The sequence below is a fragment of the Chenopodium album genome, chromosome 27 (assembly GCF_948465745.1).
Source record: "Chenopodium album chromosome 27, dcCheAlbu1.1, whole genome shotgun sequence".
NCBI classification, from domain to species: domain Eukaryota; kingdom Viridiplantae; phylum Streptophyta; class Magnoliopsida; order Caryophyllales; family Amaranthaceae; genus Chenopodium; species Chenopodium album.
Window position 1 is genome coordinate 28484103 of NC_137860.1, and position 21925 is coordinate 28506027.

General features: G+C 33.4%; 1 protein-coding gene and 2 long non-coding RNA genes across 7 annotated transcripts; 1 reads left to right on the forward strand and 2 right to left on the reverse strand.

Annotated features, from left to right (window-relative positions):
- Positions 1–310: 310 nt before the first annotated feature.
- LOC145620679 (uncharacterized) lies at positions 311–7001 on the reverse strand. 4 transcript variants are annotated; one of them, XR_014108284.1, is made up of 9 exons: positions 6162–7001; positions 5545–5625; positions 5155–5239; positions 4771–4852; positions 4399–4564; positions 3242–3311; positions 3032–3069; positions 2862–2912; positions 311–789 (listed from the first exon to the last, which is right to left on the reverse strand). It is a non-coding gene; the product is annotated as an uncharacterized LOC145620679 (long non-coding RNA). The 4 variants fall into 4 exon arrangements; XR_014108286.1 differs by having other exon boundaries at positions 3242–3293; positions 4771–5239; XR_014108283.1 differs by having other exon boundaries at positions 4771–5239.
- Positions 7002–9050: 2049 nt separating this feature from the next.
- Positions 9051–13043, forward strand: LOC145620678 (cytochrome P450 734A1-like). Its single transcript, XM_081675383.1, has 5 exons — positions 9051–9414; positions 10222–10445; positions 10657–10898; positions 11127–11565; positions 12317–13043. The coding sequence occupies exons 1-5, from the start codon at positions 9114–9116 to the stop codon at positions 12740–12742; spliced, it is 1632 nt and encodes a 543-aa protein (XP_081531509.1). The 5' UTR covers positions 9051–9113; the 3' UTR covers positions 12743–13043.
- A 291-nt stretch (positions 13044–13334) lies between these two features.
- LOC145621348 (uncharacterized) lies at positions 13335–18183 on the reverse strand. 2 transcript variants are annotated; one of them, XR_014108394.1, is made up of 5 exons: positions 18114–18183; positions 17560–17609; positions 15114–15264; positions 14250–14338; positions 13335–13571 (listed from the first exon to the last, which is right to left on the reverse strand). It is a non-coding gene; the product is annotated as an uncharacterized LOC145621348 (long non-coding RNA). The 2 variants fall into 2 exon arrangements; XR_014108395.1 differs by having other exon boundaries at positions 14250–14360.
- Positions 18184–21925: the final 3742 nt, after the last annotated feature.

The window sequence follows — 21925 nt, forward strand, 5'->3', positions numbered from 1 at the left end:
GAAATTTAAAAATGATTGATCACATAAAGTTTTTAACATGCTCCGATTAGCAAAATGTGACGGAAGTCATACTTGTTAACAATAATGAATTTATAAATTTTAGGTTGTACTTTTTCCTCCTCCCCCTCTAAATATATTGTGTATTCTTTTATCTTTTATTGTAACTTTTTACATGAATACACATTTTACATTACTTTTTTCCCATCCCTTTCTCAATATATTGTTGAATAACTGATACTTGAATCATTGCAAGTGTTTGGTAGGCTAACAGCCAGGTGAACTGGGAAGAGCACTCGACGAAGCAACCACACTCAACTCCATTATTAGAATTGTCAAATTAGGCTCCAAAAATCATTTGAAGTTCTTGCTTGAAACATCAATTAAGTAACAAATTTACCTGCTAAAAACTCTCATAACTTTAGAATATATGACAAATATTTCAATAACTATGTACTCCGTATTATGTTATTCAGCTCTTAAAAATTAGATTCATGATTTTGAGCCCAAAAAAAAAAAAGAAAAAAAAAACAGAATAAAAGCCTATATCAACACACAAATTTGAGTTTACACCATTTTTCAAGAACCCTACAAAAATACTATTCATAACAGAAAAAATAGGCATAACATACACATAAATGAATGTAAGAACTCGGAATCATGTTGGTGCTAACTCTTACAGCTTTGACTATCCAACCATTCCATTGCAATTCAGCCGTAAAATAAACACATATCTGCAATATTTTCATTTTCTTGAACATTCAACCCCACCATCAGCGCAAACACATAAATCTGCAAGAATTTGGAACTATAAGCACAACAAAGAACAAAAAAAAAACAATTCAAAAACTTTTTGATAGCATAATTTTGGTCTGTACATGAAGAGCTGGCAGGTCACTATTTTTGATAGCATATTTAACCAGATAAAGGTTTAATGGAAGGATACAAGAAGCAAAAATACATGGAATGGATCAACTTATTCTAGTATAGGGTGTGTGTGTGTGTGTTTTTTTTTTTTTTGAAAAAATTTCTAGTATAGTTAGCTGAACCAAGAGTCTTAAGACTATATTAATTTAAACACCCAGACAAAACTCTATATAATTTCTGAAGTACAAGCTGCTGTAAAATTAGGGTCCTTAAATTTCTGAAGTACAAGCTGCTTTTGCCTCCCCCCCGTTAAATTACCCTAATTTTACATCTTGATATCCATAAAAATGACTTTCTTGAGAAGTAGTAGCTGTGGGCAGATTAAAAATCAGTGATGTAACTTAGATAGCAACTGCGTGATGCTGCCCCCCTACACATGACATGAATTCATCATCTGTATACCGACATGACTAAACTGAGTTTAATTTTACTTGTACTTTAGTAAGCTCAAATTTGTGCTTAATTCAATTAGGCTCCAAAAATCACATAAAATTCTTCACACTTTAAAATATTAATAAATCACTCGTACACTCTTTACAAACTTCATTAATATGATATAGAATATTGGAAGAGTAGATTGTGAAAACAATATAAGGTGATTAACAAAGACATCTTCACATATCACAACTCAAGCCACAGAGCACAAATTATGAAACAATCATCAAACAATACTATAGTACACAACACACAAACAATATAAGTATTAACCCAACTTATTTATGATAATCTTATATCCTTATCATTCAGAAAATATAGGTAATTCAATAATTAAGCTGGGACAGTCAAAAGGGTAAAGGATGTCATCAAACCATCATGAGATTTCAAAATCATCAGGATCCTGCTTCTATAAGAAGTGCAGACAGTACAAAACACACAAACAATATAAGTATTTGACATCAAAGTTGAGAATATAATCCTAAAACTTAAGTCTATCTCTACTTGCTTAGTTTTCCCTTGTTCTTGCAGCTTCCTATATCTTTCATGAGCCCTCTCTGTTTTTCCAATTCCTCCCTAAAAAATGAATACATATGATAGTCATATTATGAATAGTGTCGCCATCTTCACTCAAACTAACTCAAAATCATGCATCAGATATAACCAACTAATAACATCACTTTAAGTTGAGCAGATTTTCTTTCCAACCGATAAATCTAGGCTGGTTGCTGCAAAGTGTTACAAACATGCCAAGCTTCATACACAGGGTGGTATGTAATCCATATCCGACAGCCATCAGTCCAGTTCCTACTTTGTCCAGTATTATTGTAGCCACTCTCTGAAGATCTGTCTTTTGCAAGGAGGATCTTAATTCCTTCTAAGGATTTCTTCTGTTCACTCGAATTCTTTACAAAATGCACATCCTTCCTTTCTTTAGAACTACTGCTGATCAAAGTGCTTCAATTCTCGTCCTTAGAATTATCACCCCCCCCCCCTCATTCTCCCTCTCTCTCAGACTAAGTATGACCCTCCCCCTCTCTTCCCCCTCCCCCCTCTCTTTACCTCTCTCCTCCTTGCCCCTTTATATCTCTCAGCTTCTCTCTATCTTCCTCTTTGCTCAAACCTCACTTTCTTTGTTTTTCCTCCGACCCATCTCTTTCTTTATCACTCTCTCTCTCTCTCGGCCATGTTTTTTCTTTATTACTCTATATATTTCTCTTCTGACCTTTATATATATATATATATATATATATATATATATATATATATATATATATATATATATATATATATATATATATATATATATATATATATATATATATATATATATATATATATATATATATATATATATATATATATATATATATATATATATACACATTTCTCTCTCCTCCCTAGCCCTTTAAATCTTATTCAATCAATCACAAACAAGGATAGTACGCATACATTACAGAGTTAACTAAAAAAACACAGCAAATAAGGTCTGATAGACCAACCTTTAGCCACAACTCCAAGTCATGAGGATCAGGCACTGCAGTTTTGGGGATCTGTAGGGAATTGACAAACCAAAGATAAATAATCCTGCCATATCATGTCCTAATAATGTATTGAATTCGATATAAGAGAGTTTGAAAACATGAATGTATTTATTCAAATCATATCTTACCATTTCACTGATGGGTGCAAGCGTGTCGAGTCCCTTAGCTAGCAGCCAGAAGAAAATGTGAAACATAAAGTTAGAGCAGCATCTGAAAGTTTGTTACAGAATTTCATGACAGGAACCTTTTATGTTAATATAATTAATTTCCAATCTGATATTTGATAGAAATAGAAGTTGATGTTATAATTAGTTAATGTTAAAAAATGAGTACATTACATTGATAGTAGCTTGGAGTTCCTTTGCTGTCATATCAAGTCCAAGAGCATAACTTGAAAAGTCAAGATCACTGCAATTAGCTTTCTTTCCAAATTAAGAACAATTGTAGTTTTAGATCATTAGGATACTAAAGAAGGATTCTAATTCAAAAGGATGTTGAAAAAGTTTTAAGTGGACTACTTTCACTCTTCCTACGAATTACTCGTATGCTCTTAAATAGTATGTGTATGATGTCACATGTTTCTCGTACCCCTTCCCCAAAAGACAATTATACATGAAAACATACGTAGTACAAGAGATAGTCACGGTATTATGGAGTATGAAATTTCAATTACATTCATAATAACGAACTAAATCAATTGTGATCTAGGAGTATTATTTCGAGTTAGAAAAAATTCAGAGTATTCACCATACAATATTGAGCTTGTCATCAAATCTCATTGCTAATTGCTTTGTGACAGACTTTTTAATAGTGATTCTATATTACTTATTATTGTACATTTAATTTAAAGCTCCAAATGTGTCAAAAAAAAAAATAAAAATTGAAAGCTCCAAAACAGTGCAAGTAATTTTCTTTAGTCAATTCTCCCACATTTATACTCCTATGGATTAAAAATGGGTTTTGGGCTGCCAATTAACCTGATGGGCCTGAGCACAGTGGTCAGTCCAAAACTCCAAAAAGACCCCAGTCATTTCATGACTTACCAAAATTCATTTTATAAAATTAGATTTAGATCCCAATCAAATGAATCAATTAACATTGATTATTAAACCAGAAATGAAAATTGCATTTTCATTTTGTCAAATGGCTAACAACTATTATCGTTAACTATAATTAAACATTGGTAAAAACTTTTATAGAAATAATAAGTTTTTTTTTTTAATATTATGAAAATTTGTGTTAATATAATGAAAATTTGTGTTAATATCTATTTGAGTCATAATCACTGTTTAAATAAAATAATAAAAAAAAAACTACAGTTAAGTTAATATATAAATCGTGCAAAAAGTCAATGCGTGTCAATTATTCTAAAATAGATAATGGTATAGCAGGTTGCGTTCATTTTCACCATATTTCTCAATGATTAAACTTCAATCAAATGCGGCCTATTATATATAAAGAGAGTAAAAGAGTAAGAAGGCGAAGAGAGACAAACCTCCAACGCAATCCAAGGCCTGAGATCCAGAAACATCGCGAGCTTTCTTGCCAATAACAACAGCAAGCTCAGCTTCATACCAAACTTGCTGCATTGAAGCTGGGATTTCAATGGTTCCTCCATTTTCCAAGTATGATGATGTTGGCTTCAAGAACAACACTGGTTCCTATTCACCCAATAACACAACAAACAAATCAATCCCCCATCACAAAATTATAGTCACGTACTCACGTTACATAACCTTGTTAACATGTCCGGAGACAGTTGTCACATAGATTTACTAAAGGCTAAAATCACAAATATATCAAACTGTGGTTGATTTTATTGTTATACCCTTGCTAAAAAGAACAAAATTCAGAATAATATGCTTACTTGCACTCTGTTATAAGCAGGTCAATAGCTTTGTCCCTTTGTTTCTTGTTTCTGAGCAGATCCTTTGGCACTGCTTCAAGGACTACTCTTCGTAAAATTTACACATCAATAGTCAAAGTTCATTCAAGAAAACAGATCATCCTATTAACTTAGACAATCCAAAAAGAATAAATAAGTGGGGAGAGAATCTACTCACAAAGACAAAGGCAAATAGTATACATGTATATTTCAGTTTCATTATAGTTGCTATAGGCACTTAATTATTAATCCTGATACAAAAAAGTATGCTGGGCGGAAAAGATGAAGTGACATGCAGAAAGAAATTTGAATGCATGACTCTGCAATATGAAATTTTCATCCAAGTACAATAAGCTGGCCTGTTACCTGAGCATTTCCTCTCAATCTAAGCTCAGACATCCATCCTGTATCAGCATTGTGTCTTCCCTCGAGAACTAACTTTGTCCCTTGACTGACCACATGTAAAATAACTTTTTTTTAAAAAAGGTTCAAATACTTACAAAATCATTGTCAACAAGAAGACTCCAAAAAAAAAAAAAAAAAAAAAAAAAAAAAATCCTCTCTTTTCCTTTCTCTTCATCTCTTACACACGCAAAAGAGGAAAAAAATGCAGATAAAAACATATAAATTAATTTGTATTGCACCCAAGGAAATCAAAGTATTTAGAAGAGGAAATAATATAAGAGCACAGCAATTGTCATCTATTGAGTATAAGAGCTAGCTTGCAAATTGCAAAATGTGTTCACCAGAGCATACCTCTTAAGATCGTACCATACAGGAGATAGATGTGTAAACTTGTGGCAGAACCTTTTAGCTAGATCATAACCAGCCGAGTCCCTGCACCGTTTGATTAGGTTGCAACTATTAGTGTTGGAAACTGGTTTAGCAAAAACAAAAATTTTGAGAAAGGCTTGATAGAAACCTAAAAGGAAACACACCAATAAGAAATCAAGGCTAACTCAATCAACAATAATAAGGTTTATCATCTAATTGCAAAGTTTGAACTTTAGTTGAGTATAAAAAAAGCTTGAACTTTAGTCCTACATTTGTTAAATAGGTGCTAAATTTGTTGCTTAGACATGTTCCAAACCCCATTCTCCGGAGCATATAGCGTTCTCCCAGAGGTCAGCACTAATCACACCAAAGCTAATATGAAAAACAAGTACTTAAGTTCACGTCTCTTTAGCTCATTGAGCTACCTTTCGGATTAAGCTCGTCTAAATTTTTTTAAAAAAATAAAGAGCCATAACTAACCCAATAATGCAAATAATCCCAAGGTATAATTGAATTACTTGAAAACATTACATATCAATGCAAAAAAACGGCGGTAACTATTGAATAAAACAAATTTAAGATTAGCAAAATGGGGTTACCTGCAGTTGAAACACAGATCAGCAATTTCACCAGATTTCAATTCCCAGCCTTTGCCTTTCTTTCATCAGACTGTAGAATTTGCCCCACAAGACGTGTTCATGCAAATTCTTGACCCCATTAAATTTCAAAAACCCAAAAAAAGCTAGCAAAACTCCACTCCAATTAATCTGCAATATTAAAGATTAAAACTTTAGATTAATAACAAAACGGTGTCGATTTAAGGAAAACAACGATCAATTATCCAAACGCATTTTCAAACAAAAAATACCAAAATTAAAAAAATAAAATAAAATAAAAAAAACACATCACAATTACAAACTTTAGACCCCAAAAACTTTCACAAAAATCCCAAACAGCCCTCTCACACGTCACAATATCTCCCCTGCAACAACATCAGCCCACAAACCTCACCGATCGCGCACCACCATTAATTCTCCACCTACGCCCAACAACAGCCACAAGCAGCCCATCAACCACCATCACCAACACTACAACAGCCACTGCGCATCTCCCCTACTACACAATCGCACACCCCCGCATTTCCCCTGCTACACAACCACATAAACTACTACTACTGCTACTCCTCGCCACTTCACGGTAACATTCTAACCGCAACCAACACAATCTAATGCCAAACAACAGCGGCATCAAGCAACCACCATTCGGCACCTCAAAAGTCTAATTTTATCAACAAAACCCACCTGATTATGAATAAAACCCATCAAAACAAACAGAACTTAAAACCCAAAAAGAATATGAAATTACCTCAGTAATCGAATTTGAGAAAATTACTCCATAAGATCAACCAAAATAAATTGAACATGTACCCTAGATTTTCGAATTGATATTAGATGATTATTAAATTGATAAAAGATCTTACCTCAAGGAGCTGCTGTAATGGAGAAGAGATAAAATACAGAGTACTCTTCGAGCCCTCATTTGAAGCTCGGAGTAAGCTTCAATGGAGGAAAAGGAAAAAGAAAAACGAAAGGGAAAAACTTGATTTAGCTAACCAAAGAGGATGAATGCCACGCGTCAGCTCATTCAGAACAGCATGAATATCAAAGCGAAAAGACCAAAATAGCCCTGTCAATCAGGGAAGGGTGCTAAGGGCAGGGGAGGGCATAAAAGTCAATTCTCTGTTCATAAGGAACAGTAAATTGGGAATAGTAAGGGTGGTTGGGGCTTTTATAAGGGTTATAGACTTATTATGTGTCCTCCAATTATGCCATTGATGTGTGCTTGCGTGGTAGTCGGTCAGCATCCTTTCCTTAATACCACAACTTTGACATGAGAATGTAGGCACAAACGTGGTGTGCTATTCTCACTTCATTCCCTTGGTAAATGTTGCTATATGTCATGACTTGTGTGTTATTCTATTAAGAACGGCCGGAGTACTTTGTTTATTCGAAATAAATAGTCACATTTTATTTAAGCTATCTTAAAATGTCTTTAAAACATGTAATTTTATTATTCCTTACAAAAGGTTTTGTGTGAGACCGGACTCACGTGAGACCGGGCTCAATAACAAAAGTCCAATAAAAAGGCGCGGGCTAACTAAACCCGATCGCGAGGCCCGCAACACCAAAAACATGATAGTGGACTCACGTGAGTCCGTCTCACCCAAAACTTTACCTATTCCTTATAATTATTCCATTTTGAATTATGATCTCATTACTTAATGTGTAGTATTTAGGGTCGGTTCACATTTATTAAACAGCTGAATTGAATTGAACTGAACTGATTGAAGCTGAACTGAACTGAATTGAAATGAATAATTTATGAGAGAAGGAAATTAGGAGCTGAATTGAACTGATTGGAGTTGAACTGAACTGAACTGATTGGAGCTGAACTGAAATTAAGTAAATGTGAACAGGCCTTTACTTAATAATGATTTTGTGATCTCATTATAAAATACATGGTATATACTTAATCATGTTCATGTTGATAAATTGTAATATAGTTGCATCAAAAATAAATGGTAATATAGTAGTAAATGAAAATTATTGTAAAAAATATATATGTGAATTAATTAATATCATATCTTTAATTATTGGAGGTTATATTTGATTATGAAATAATTTAGATAGAGGAAGTATATTTAAAAGGATCTAGCTAATGAACGCCTTCAGGGCGTTGGATAAGCAATTAAAATACGAGTATTACCTAAAATGTTAAATATCTTTGTGAATTAATATCATATCTTTTATTATTGGAAGTTATATCTGATTATGAAATTAGGAGGAAGTATATTTAAAACTCATAAAAATTAGGATAGCAACAAGAAAAAAAATTTAGATGACAATATAATGTCATATCAATTAGTGAAGATATGAATAAGAAGCTACTCCTTTTAAAAAAACAAATAAAAACCAAAAAAACCCAAAAAAAAAAATAAGTAGCTACATTTTTGTTTTGACAGGAAAATAAGTAGCTACATAAATGTAACAAAATAAAACCAAACAATAATAATAGTATTAATTAAAACGAAATCATGCATGATTTTGTCATAAATTTTTAAAGCTTAATTACTGGTATTTAAATATAGAATATTGTTGGTCATTAAGAATACTGTTATGTACAACTTTCTTTAGTCATTAAGGTGGAGAAATCTCATACGATGTAAATAATAATTAATTAAAAAATCGCCATATGGCAACCAAGTGTAAATTAAATTACTAACACGCAGCAAAAGAGATGTGCTGAATTTATGGAAAAATTTGCAACTATCAATAACCCCCCACAATACAATGGGGGTATTTTAGTCTTTTCCTTCAAAATCTTTAACAACTAAAAAATAAATTACAAAAATTGCCCTCACAAGTTGACTCTAATGGCGGCCCTTTTAGCCTTCTCTATATAAAACAAACAGAAAAACATTTCTTCTTCCTACCTTCATTCTTTCTCCTCTCCACTTTCTCTCTCTACTTTCTCTCTCTAGAAAAAAAAATATGGATTTTGATCAAGAAGATGGTAAGAATATGATGATGAAGGGTATATGGGTAAATGTGGTAGTATTGGTAACAATTGCAATAGCAACAAAATTAGTGCTACAATTATGGTGGAGACCAAGAAAAGTTGCAAAGCATTATTCAAATCAAGGAATTAAAGGGCCTCCTTATAATATCTTCATTGGTAATATGAAAGAATTGGTGGAAATGATGCTCAAAGCTTCTTCACAACCTATGACTCTTTCTCATAATATTCTTCCTAGAGTCCTTCCTTTCTACCATCATTGGAAGAAACTTTATGGTAAGTAATAATTTCCGCTTTTTACTTCATAAATTTTACGTTTCATACCAATATACAGTAAGGTTGCGTACATCTGAACCTCTTGCTGCTATTTGGCGAGCAGGGTGTATGTCTTGCTCGCCCTAAGCAAGAATTTTGTGTTTGTGTGTATGATCATGTTTTGCTTGTCATGGTTTTTGTCAAGTGGTGGCTAGGGAAGAAAACAAATCTTTCTTTTCTTTTGATTCAAAAGATGCCAAAAAAATTGATTTTACTTTTGATTGGAAAGGTTGGGAGGATCTGAAAAATATGATGAAATTCTAATTATTATTGCATCCAACTTTTTTTTTTTTTTTTTTTTTACAACTTTCTTTTATTTTCACCTTGTTCCCATCTTTGCATACAAAAAAAAATTGTCCATTTTTCACACAATTTTTTTTTTTTTGGTATTAACTCTAAGTAATGTATATTGGGTTAAATTTTAAGGGTGTTTTGATTTAATTTTTGATTAAAAAAAAAATTTCATGGATCATGTTTTGGAAGTACTACATAGGAACTGTTTTTGAGCTGTCTTCTTTCCACCCTCTCACTTTCATCATAAATTCATAATAACATTATTCTCTTTCTCTCTCCTCAATTCATGTTTCCTAATTTCCTAACTAGTTTTTTATCATCAAATATTCATGATCTTGTAATAAATTTTCTCCTATGTTTAAAAACAACTTAATTATAAAAATAAAAGTATCAGTTCACATGATTAATGATAATTGCACCATAATTTCGTTATAAGTTATGAAAATTAACCATTTTATTGAAAATTTGTAACAGGTGCAACTTACCTTATATGGTTTGGACCGACCCCAAGGCTAACCATAGCGGATCCGGGTCAAATAAGAGAGATTTTATCTACCAAAGCAGAATTCTACGAAAAATACGAGTCTCATCCTCTTGTAAAAAAACTTGAAGGTCATGGTCTCATATCTCTTAAAGGGGACGTATGGGCTCATCGTCGCAAGACCATTTCACCCATATTCCATCTCGAAAACCTTAAAGTAAGTCACACTGCTGTAATTAAATTGTACCAATGCTAATGCACGGAATATCTTTAATTTAATTTTAAAAAGACGACGTTGTTTATTTATTTATTTTAGTTGTTGTAACAAGAAAGATATCATGTAATTAAACATGATATACATATTTACATTTATTACAACCCATAAAAATGTAATAAACTTATGGTTAAAAATGGTAAATGTTGAGCAGATGATGATACCCATAATGGGAAAGAGTGTGGCCCATATGTTGGACAAGTGGTCCTTGATTTCGAATTCGGGCAAGGTTGAACTGGAAGTCTCAGAATGGTTTCAAAATTTGACAGAAGAGGTTATTACAAGGACTATTTTTGGAGCTAGCTATGATGATGGCAAGAAGATCTACCAATTACAAGCTAAGCAAATCGTCTTCGCGGCTGAGTCCTTCCAAAAGGTCTTCTTCCCTGGCCAAAGGTATGTATGTAGATTAAAAATGTTGTTTACTCGACAGTACGTACTGCTGCTACTGCTGGCTGATGTACAAACGTACATTCATACATATAATAGCAGCAGTACTGTATTGTACAAGACTACTCTCAGCCAAGCACGCTTAATAATAATTATTATTAATATTATAATATAGTAAGGGAATTGACGCGTTTTGTTGTTGTTGTTGTTGTTTTCCTTTTTATTTCGTCGCAGATTCCTGCCAACGAAGAGGAACAGAACGACGTGGAAACTAGACAGGGAGATCGAGGCGTCATTAATGAAGTTGATTAGTCAGAGGAAAGAGAGTCTATTAAGACGACGAGAGGAGGAAGAAGGAGTCGGAGTCGGAGTCAGAGTCGGAGACGGAGGAGAAGGAGAGGAATGTCATAGGGATTTATTGGAGATACTAATAGAAGCAAGCATGAGTAATAATAAAAATACAAGTGAAAAAAAGATAACAGATAATGATATAGTAGAAGAGTGTAAGAGTTTCTTTTTCGCTGGAAAACATACAACTTCAAATTTGTTAATATGGACAAGTATACTCTTAGCAATGCACCCTCAATGGCAGCAATTGGCACGTGAGGAAGTTATGAGGGTGTGTGGAGCACGTGACATCCCAACTAAAGATGATGTTTCAAATCTAAAGACGGTAAGTGCTAATTTAAAGTGCTCTTCTTCCGACTATTTTTATTTGCTCTTTTTCTTTTTGTCCGCATGCATATTCTTGTCTAATTCCAGGAGGAAATTAATATTTCCAATTCTGAATTTTAATTTATATAAAAAAAAAACCCTTTAATTTTTATTTATTATAGAAATTAAAAGTACTTAAACAAAATAAAAAGGACTGTCCTTAATTAGACAAGAGTACAATCTTATTTGTGCTTTGTCATTTGGTATTTTGGTTAACAATTTTTTTTAAAAGTATAGTGATTCTTTTTAATTAGAAAGTTTTAAACTCTAATTTTTATTTATTTTTCTACCTATAATATAATTAGTTTACGAAGAAATTTATTTTGTGGATAGGTTGGATATTCGGAGTATATTACATAGCTTTGCGAAGATGATGTTACAAATTTGATTTTATAAAGTACTTCATATATTATGATAATGTTATTATAAGAAGTCAATAGTTAAGGTGTTCTTTTATATAAATAATAAAATAGCACACTTGGCTTATCGTATGGGTTTTTGCCTCTCACGATTATTCTTCAATGGGCCCTATCTTAAATTAATTTTGGTATGGCTTACTAATTGATTTAACAAACTTTAACTATTACTGTAAAATCTCGAATTTGGCAAGGAAATTTAGAATTCATGTGCATTTTGTGTTTTTTCTTTAATTATTTTCTTTCAAAGTACGATTGAATAACATGTTTTCTCTACAATTTTTATTCATGCAGCTATCAATGATCATATCTGAAGTCTTAAGGCTCTATCCACCAGTAGTAGCAACAATTCGACGAGCCAAAACACAAGTAGACCTTGGAGATATTAACATAAAAGAAGAAACCGAGCTCTTAGTCCCAATATTAGCCGTCCATCATGATACCACAATATGGGGCCCGGATGCATCGGAATTCAACCCGTCCCGTTTCTCTCAAGGCGTATCCCGGGCTGCCACCCACCCGACCGCCTACATGCCATTCGGCCTTGGGGGGCGCCAGTGCATCGGGCAAAACCTAGCATTGTTACAAGCCAAATTAGCTATAGCCATGATCTTGCAAAAGTTCACATTTGAGATATCACCCAATTATAAGCATGCACCCACCGTTTTGATGCTCCTTTACCCTCAATTCGGAGCTCCGATTATATTTCGGAGCTTGTAGGATCCTAGACCCGACCCTGACCTACATATTTTATGTCCTACATACAGAGAAAACCCAACAAAATAATTTTTACTCCTTTTACTCCCTTTCTTTGATTTTCTTTATTCCTTTTTTTTGGTTGTCTTGATGGTTTGCTAACTTTTTTGCCAAAACACTAACCCTATGTGAAAATATTAGTTTGTAGGACTAACTTTTTTTTCCTTTTTAATTAGCTTCTTGTGTCACTCAATGTAATTAAGTATATATTTGTATACATTTGCTCCTGACTGACACCTTGTAATATATAACAAAATGTTTTATGTTATGCGCATCTTTGTTCCTTTAGATAAGCACTTGGCTCTATTCATGCATATAAATTTAGAATATTCTAAAAAGTTTTCATATTTCATAAGTAATTATGGTATGGTTGTTTAGGATAATGCAACACTTTAATCAAGGGGAGGATGGAAGTATCTTGAGATAAATCAAAATTCTCACTCGGGATAAAAAAAAGAGTTCAAGAGGACAAATACAGATACAGATATCAAAATCAAATTCCGTCTTCATCAGCGCACTTCAATGGGGTGCATGAAGAGCAAAGAAGATAAACGAATTTGAACACAACTCTCAAAATCCATTTATTAAAAGGATATGATATTTTTCCCAAAAAAATAGTAAAAATGTCAACGCTCATCATGGTGACATACATTAGAATGTCACAATAATACATCGCTGTCAAGGCAAAGGAATAATAGAATTGACAAATAATAATAATAATAATAATAATGTAGACAGTAGTACAGTAGTAGGAACTAGGAAGAAGCTGATATCAACAACGCGGAAAGCCTAACTGCACACAAAGGGGAACATCAGTAATGAGGACAGCTTATCATGCCAGATGATCAGATAAACTAATTTAAGCTTGTCATTAAAATTATTAACAAGATGCAATTAAATAGTATAAGCACAGGAAAATTATTAGAGGAGGATGAAGGGGGTGTGTGGGTAGCAACTAATCATCATCAAATACTGTTTTCGGAACGCGACGTCGAAAACAACTCGGATGCTTCAATCTACAGGGGAAAAAAATAGGTATTGACTTTACAATGAGCAAGGGGTTGCAAATTGGTGTCTTCAAAATGTATGCAAGGGGCATGAATCTTAGTAAAAGCATGAAACATTGGTATATAAATATTAATTTCATGAGAAAGAAAGTAGGTTTATTTCACATTTTTATTGTTAGGATGGATGACAAAAGAGGAGGCACAGCTATTGTTATCTGATAATGTCTGAAAATATAGTAATATTAAGGAATTCAGTTAGTCAAAAGAGCACATGATGTCACATTATTCATATTTAAACTGATAATTTAAGTACTATTCAGGGAATTATCAATGTGAACCACAGACAATTTTTGGCAAGGTATTAAGAAAGATAATCCAGAAATAGAGGGTATCATCAGCAAAACCTTATATCAACCACGCGTATGTGTACATAAGGATGTCATATATGTGGTGCAACCAATTACCTTTCAAGCAATGCCAGTAGACGTGATGCAACTACTGTATTGAATATATGTCTTCTGGCTGCAAAACTTTTTAACTGATCATCGTATACCTGAAAAATACCAGTGAAGATCCTGAATTGGGATTAATAAGAATCGGACTAAAGATCAGAGTCATATATTAAGTCGGGATACATGACCTTATAAGTGATTCGCGGACAAGCAACATGTAAGTTAATCAGAAAGTTGTAACACAAACAAAGTAGAAAATACAGGTACTATGATTCCAAGGCATGACAATTATCAGTAACGTACAGTAATTGCCAGGTTTAGAATCAACATCAATAACAAACAGGAAAGAATTTCTTGAAAGATAAAATAACAATTTCGACATAAAGCATTAATAAACAAAAGGAATTACAGTAATCAAAATGCATATATTGATAAATGAGCAGTAAATAAACAAAATGACACAGAGCACAATACAAAGGGGTAGGTTCAGCTAGTTAAACGAGACCCCAAAATTTGGAGCAAAAATGCCAGGGTTTCCATATTGTACAATTCAAGACAATGATCTAGAGCTTCAAAATAGCAAAGTGTAATTTGTCCCCCTTGCTTATTATTAGTTGGAACTACAATATGTTAAGTATAATAATGCACTTGATAAGCACATATACCGATTTTAACAGTGGAAATACCCGTTGTGTATGCCGGAGAGTGGAGCTTTTGATACAACCATGCCATTCTTAATTCGCTTAATCCGATGAAGATAAAGCAGAGAAACAGTTACACTATAAAAAGTGTGAAGTTTCTTTCGAAAGCTGAAACACCTTTCCCTACTTTTAAAGCATTTTAATCATATATTACATCAAGCATGTAGATTATTACCTTCTAGCAAGGAGCAATCTGGAGCATACCGATGTGAACGCACACATATTTTACGTGTCTAAAATTGATCCAATTGAATATCGAGCTGAATTTTGAGATAGGGACAGCATTTTCTAACTTGTAATCCAAAATTATCCAAACCTAAAACAACCTGCAAATTCTTCAGTCAGCTACCATCAAATCATTGAATGTCATTGAGCTGAAGGGAAATATGACAAATTAACAACCAGAATTAGATGAAGACCTTTTTGGTCAGAAATTTAGGATTAACCTGTTTGTAAAAGACAGAGAGTGTCACATATGTATGTAATAATCATTTGACTTGTAATTAACGTGACTTTTAGACATTTTTTCTTTCTCATATTTGTCTTGAGGTGTTAACAATCAATAGAATGACATTAAGTCTATCAATGTTTCATTTCATCATTAATGTCTCATTAATTAGCTTATCTGAAAGTGCATTTTCATAATGCATTCACAGTCACAAGTCTATAAACAGAAATTTGCATATATTATCATAGCTGCAAAAATCATAACAACCTTGATATGTCTTCTAAACAAATAATTAAAAAGCAGCACCAACAGATTGCACTAGCTAAAAGCCTAGAAATAAAAAAATAAAAAAATAAAAAAATAAAAAAAATTGGGTTATAAACAATTGAACATGATTTTCATCCTCATTAACCCGACCTACAAATTACCCGAAACCAAACTTTTACACCTCAGATCCAACCTAAGCAATGAGTTTGCACCCTTGCTCTCTATAGTATATCCCTTTTCCGTTGCTCGTAATAATGCCTTGCTAAGGACCACCCAGCAACTCTAACTGCTGTATACCAGTTTACATGGCCCTTGTACTACAAACTACAGCCTAGAGCTGACTCAATATTCATACAGACCCATCAAAGGAGGTACTACCCAGTGAATCTGCAATCAACAAACATTACCCATTGAGACCAAATGGAGGAAGCTCAATATCAATGACTTCAATCATCCAGTTCTTCCATCTTTCTGTTTCCACAGTGAACTTAACATTACCTGGCAAGATAGCCAAATCTACCAACTATATGCCCTCATGGGACCACGAGGTTTCTTCTTTATTGATTATTCTATTGTCCTTCGAAGCTGTTAGAACTGATTACTAACTGATGGTCCCCAAAAGGCATGTGGCTAGGAGATCTACTCTCTGTCCTACTTGTAAAGAGATTGTGAAATATTTTTATACAATTAATGAAATAGAAGCATCATGCCTAATTAGCTCCTAATACCTACTTATTTAATTTCTTAACCCAAATCGCTTCATACATCTTTATCTTACAACCTAGCCTACAATGGTCTACCATTTTTAAGGATGTAATAATGAACGTCGATTAAGCAAGAAACGTGCATCTTCTCAACTTTACGTCTCACTGAGACACTGTATGAGTGACTATTAAGTTATCATTAACAATTACTGGTAAGTGGTAATAGTATATGCCTGTTTGCTTCTGCCGTTTAGTTACATGTCTTTATAGAAAAAGGCAAACATGTCTGTAGCCTTGATCTGCATAGCTAATAAAGAATCAAGTAAACTACATATTTGGGAGAAAAAAGTTACTGAGTAGGTATTAAAAACAGTTGCTGCTATACTAAAGAGGCACTATCAAAGACATCAACCTATGACAAATCTACACAAGCCATCAATGTTAAAAAAAAAAAAAAAAAAAAATTCAGCAGTGTCTTCTTAAGTTCTTATCTCTTTGTTTGCCAATATCTTTTCATATGATTTAACATTAAATGTCATGTAACCTAAGCTAAAACATCAACCAAGATCTTAGCATATGCCAGCTTTCAGCTGGATTCCAAACTCCAAAGCACTATCCTAATCTTCTAACCAAAGCACCTTCTTATTCTTCTGACATGACAGTAGGTATACTCATGCAATGAACTTGGCAAAGCAAACATTAACATCATTCAATTTAAATTATTTCCTTTCAACCACAAATCACTTCTACGAAACCCAACTAATAGCATTTAGAAGTTATCTGTTCCTTTATCTTCTTACATTGATAACTGCTCAATCTATTATTGTCTCACATTCGTGTTTAGCATCATGTATGAAACTCTGCATTTTAAATTCACTCTATTTAACTAGCCCACCAAATACATCACCAACAGTAGACATAAAAGGCATCAAGTCATCAGGGATTCTTTAATCTGTTGCACTCTAGTTATTAGTACTGGGACAGTAGATGGCTTCTAATATATAATCTGTTGGTAAACTTGTTCCACCAGTCCCTCTGCCGAATCCCAAATCAAACATCTCAATACAACTGATATTCCTAAAAAGACAAAAGCCTAAAACTTGCTTTTGAGTTCTCCTTTAAGTATTTGTGCAGGAATTAACATGTTTAACCGAGTCCGCCAAAAACACGCATACATTAAATGTTAGGAACAGGAATGTAACCTCTTATGTTACTTGAAAGCTCAGAAGCAAAAGAACACTTCTTGTGGCTCCTGCAAAAACAAAAGAGATCATATTGTTAGAAAACAAAAAAAAGACAAAACAACCCTTGATTTTTAAAATAAAAATATTCAAAATATCGTACATTCTTCTCGGAGCTATCCAGCTCACCAGCTCATTTACCAATTAGACACATCCACAAATCCCTAGTAAATCCCTTAAATCCATGGTTATAGATGACCTTTCCGCTTAAATCTTAATACTTTAAGAAACATTGTCTCCTTTGGTAACCTATGGCCAAAGCAATTTAACTGGCTTTGTCTAACCTTAATTTAAGCCACTTTGTCGGGCTTTTCTAAGTCTCTTCCTATGATTGGCTGTCACCTGTTTTTTAATCTGTATAGCAGCACCAATCTCAGAGGGGCTGGTAGTAGCTGCTAATTTATTCCAAAATGACAATGTATCTTTTCTATAAATAAAAAAAATAAAATAAAAAAAAGACTTTAGATTTTTATCAGTGAACTTATGTATAAGAAACCTTAGTGCTTAAAACTTACTTCCATTAAGATCACAGCATTGTACAAGATGTTTCCATGTCAATATCACCATGATTAGCTGTAAGCAACTGAAAAAACATTAGACTATTAAAAAAAAAAGCATAATTAACTAGTTACGTATATACATTAAAAAAATGCATGATCTCTGCACGTACGCGTGGCCAAGCATATGATATTACTCATATTGGTTAAAAAATTATATATAGGAGTATCTCCTTTAGACCCAATCATTACAGTATAATACCAAACATGAACAAGCAAAGCATTATGAACTCCAGTGCAGAGCAGCAAATATTGGAACAGCAGCAACAGTTCTAACAGACATTTCAACTACCAACCAGAACAAATATAATTGTTTAAAACTTAGAATTAATATAGTAATGCCTTAATAGGTCCCCAAGTCTTCTTTTATAAACAAATGTGCCAATACTTTTTTGCTTCACCAAGGATTGTCATGTTATCTGATAATACTAAACAATAATTTGCCCAAAAGTTTTCTAAGAGAGTGTCAAAACTCAACTAAACAACAAGAAAATAATTCCTATATGGCTTCTTGATCTTGTAATCAGATGCACATTTCATTTGTCGTCTTCTTTGCTTGCCAGTTGCTAGCAATTTAAAGGGAATCTCTCTCTCATGTGACCAATGCCATATTTCTATCTGATAAATGGGTGTTATCACATGGTTCACCAATGCTATAACCCCCTACACATAATTACTCAGTGTGTGACATAATATTTGCTACTCATTCTATTTCGGAGCTATTTGATGAAGGTGAGATGCTTCATTCAAAAAAACACTCCATTAAATAAGAAGAGGATTGGGAGAATATTAGTCAAATTCATATGTACAATTTAACACCAAACCAAACTATTCCAGACATCAAACATCACAGGCAATGACTCATGATTCTGCAACCAGAAGCATAAAATTCTTCATCTCATCCCCAGAGTTGAAGCTGTTGAAATGTATAACAGGCAATTGAAGCTGTTGAAACGTGATGAACCAGTTTGCCCACAAAGTTGTGTAAAACAAAATTGGTGCAGCCCAATACGAAAATAGTTTAGTTTGTTTTACAAAGACATACGAAATTTAAAGGATCTATGTCGTGCCTAAATCAAAGCTAGAAAATCTTCCGGGTTTCTAGTGTCAGTTCGAAGAATTTACTGCCTAAACATACACTTGTACATGTCAACACTAGCTATGTTCCTCATTATTTGGGTTAGAAAGCTCCAGATGATGTCTCTTAACTCATTTATGTCAGACAACATACATCTGAACTTCGGTAGACTTTACTAGCATGGGGTTCCTATAAAATTGCATCAGAATCAGTTAAGCCTTTGGGTACAGGTGCAGCAACTACATAGAGAAAAGATAGAAGGCCAATGAAAGACTGGCAAATGATAGCACAGATCATTAACATGAAGAGTATTAACCAGAGTTGCAAAAAAACAAACCATGTAGCGACACAAATAAATTTCTATTCCTCATCCATTCATTCTGAATACATGCTTTCTTAAGTTATTTCTATTTCTTTCTCCCAAGTTGTCCCCAATTCCTTAATTTTCTTTGTACTTGTAATCCATTTCCTGACTCAACAGGAATAATAAAAAGAGATAAGGCTTTAAGGTTTGGGCACCTCATGCCAGAGAATTCGTAAAAACAAACCTATGTGAGCACTAAGGCTGGTTTAAACCTTTGGGTTTATTGGCACTCTTGAGCAAAAATTTTCAACTTCATCAAAACGAACACAGCCAGCAAGCATAAACCTAGGGTAGAGACTAGGAAAAAGAAACTGGAATCATTAATATATAAGCATTGCTACTAAAGCCATACACAGTTGGAGAATATGAAACTCCATATGATACCATGTAGTGTGATTGCATTTACCCATAACTTCAAGTCCAGACATCCCAGTAAGCCTAAAATTTATCTTTGGGAATCAATAGGAACTAGGAACTTCTGTAATGTAATAGCTATCATTAGAATGAAGGGAAAAGACAAGAATTCACCTTATAAGAAAGACTCTGTCTATAAAAAGGACCAAAATTCAATTGAGTACATTGGAACATACATAAAATTATGAGAAATTGAATACTGGAGCATACCACTGTTACCAAAATTCTACATGAAAGTAAGAATTTGGTTCAGTGAATAAAGGCTTAAAGCTCGGCTATTATACAGCTAAATGGCATAATAAACTTCTTTCACCCAAAAATTTTATGCCCACTGAAAACCCAGAGGCAACATGCATGCAAGATAAAATCAGGGCATTCACTCAACTCTGAAAATCACATTCATAGTTTTATACCTTCACATTAATTATCCTGTCTATGCTACAGAGTCAAGGACCAACAGCTTCCCTTCACTTCTAAACAGGCCGGCTAACTCAACATACATAGGCTATGTTCACTTCTACTTCCTGTGAGTCATTCACACAAACTTTTAGTCTTTTAGATGCAAGATCTGCATCCCTACTATTGCCCTTGCTTTAAAAATAAATAAATGTCATTGTTAATGGAACTTATTCCATATTTCCAAATACTTTTAAGAAAGCATGCTGAATATAAGACAAGTTACTGTTCACTAGCTCACCAAACAAATGAGAAAACTCTTTTGGCCCCTCAGCATCTATCAAGATGAATAAGCCTATTGGGATGCCTAAAACGGCAACTTACCAAAACTTATCTACAAATTAAGAATTTCCTTTTTGGCCACCAGCAAATAGCCCACAAAAGTTTCAAAACATACAGATAAAGACTAAAAGATCCTGACTTCAAAATGAAAGCAAAAATGTACTATATGCATGCACTTTATAAATCCTAATCACCTATTCAATATAAAACAGGATGCTGAAAGTCAATCATTCATTAAATATAGTAGCAAAACCCTCTTCTGAGGTAGCTATTGCTCTAAGCCTGGCCCATATCTTTTTTCATTTGAAGAAAACGTCACTATTGAAATTGTCTTATTAACTGATCTAAGCTGTCTCACCGTTAGAAAATTAAAATGAATAGAAAAGTTCTCATTAACAATTGAGCACGTCAGGCTATCCATTGAGGGATGTTTATGATAGTCTATCTTAAAATAATAAGCCTCTTGGCTCTGTCAAACAATTCATGGTGCAGTTACAGCTTATAGCAGTTAATAACGTCATACATTTTCGAGATAAAATAAGTGTATAACGTTGTATAAAATAAGTGTATACATATTCAAACAATACACAAGAATAAGTTATTATTTGAGGTATAAGTGTATAACGTCATATATTTTCAAGATAAAATAAGTTCCTTGATCAACAAATGTTAAAGAAAACATATCCTATAAACTTCATCTCCAATAACCAGCCATATATGACTTGGATAGAGCGAGTTAGGAGCAATATGAAAGAATTGGGCTTACAGGGACACATAGCACTAGATAGAAAGGCATGGAGGGAGAGTATCTTGGCTAACAGCTATAAAATCTTAGTTCATGTAGCCGACTCTATCATTGAGCTAATGGCTCTGAGCCTCTGATAAAGTAAAATAAACATCATACATATCCCTTCAAAAAATGTAAGCTAGATATTATGAGAATATCTGCTTCGAGCCTAATAAACAAAAATCACTAAGAAAAGTAGGAATCCAGTTAGCATCATCATACTCTCTCTTCAAATATTGAAACCAAAATAATTTGACAAGTCCTGCTTCATGTTTCTCAGATTTTTGAAAATACAAAAGCAATAAAGATTAGTGATCTCTAGCATGATCTCCATAGTTCCTGATCCATCATCAAAAAAGTCTGAATCCCATGAGAAATAAAGAGTATAG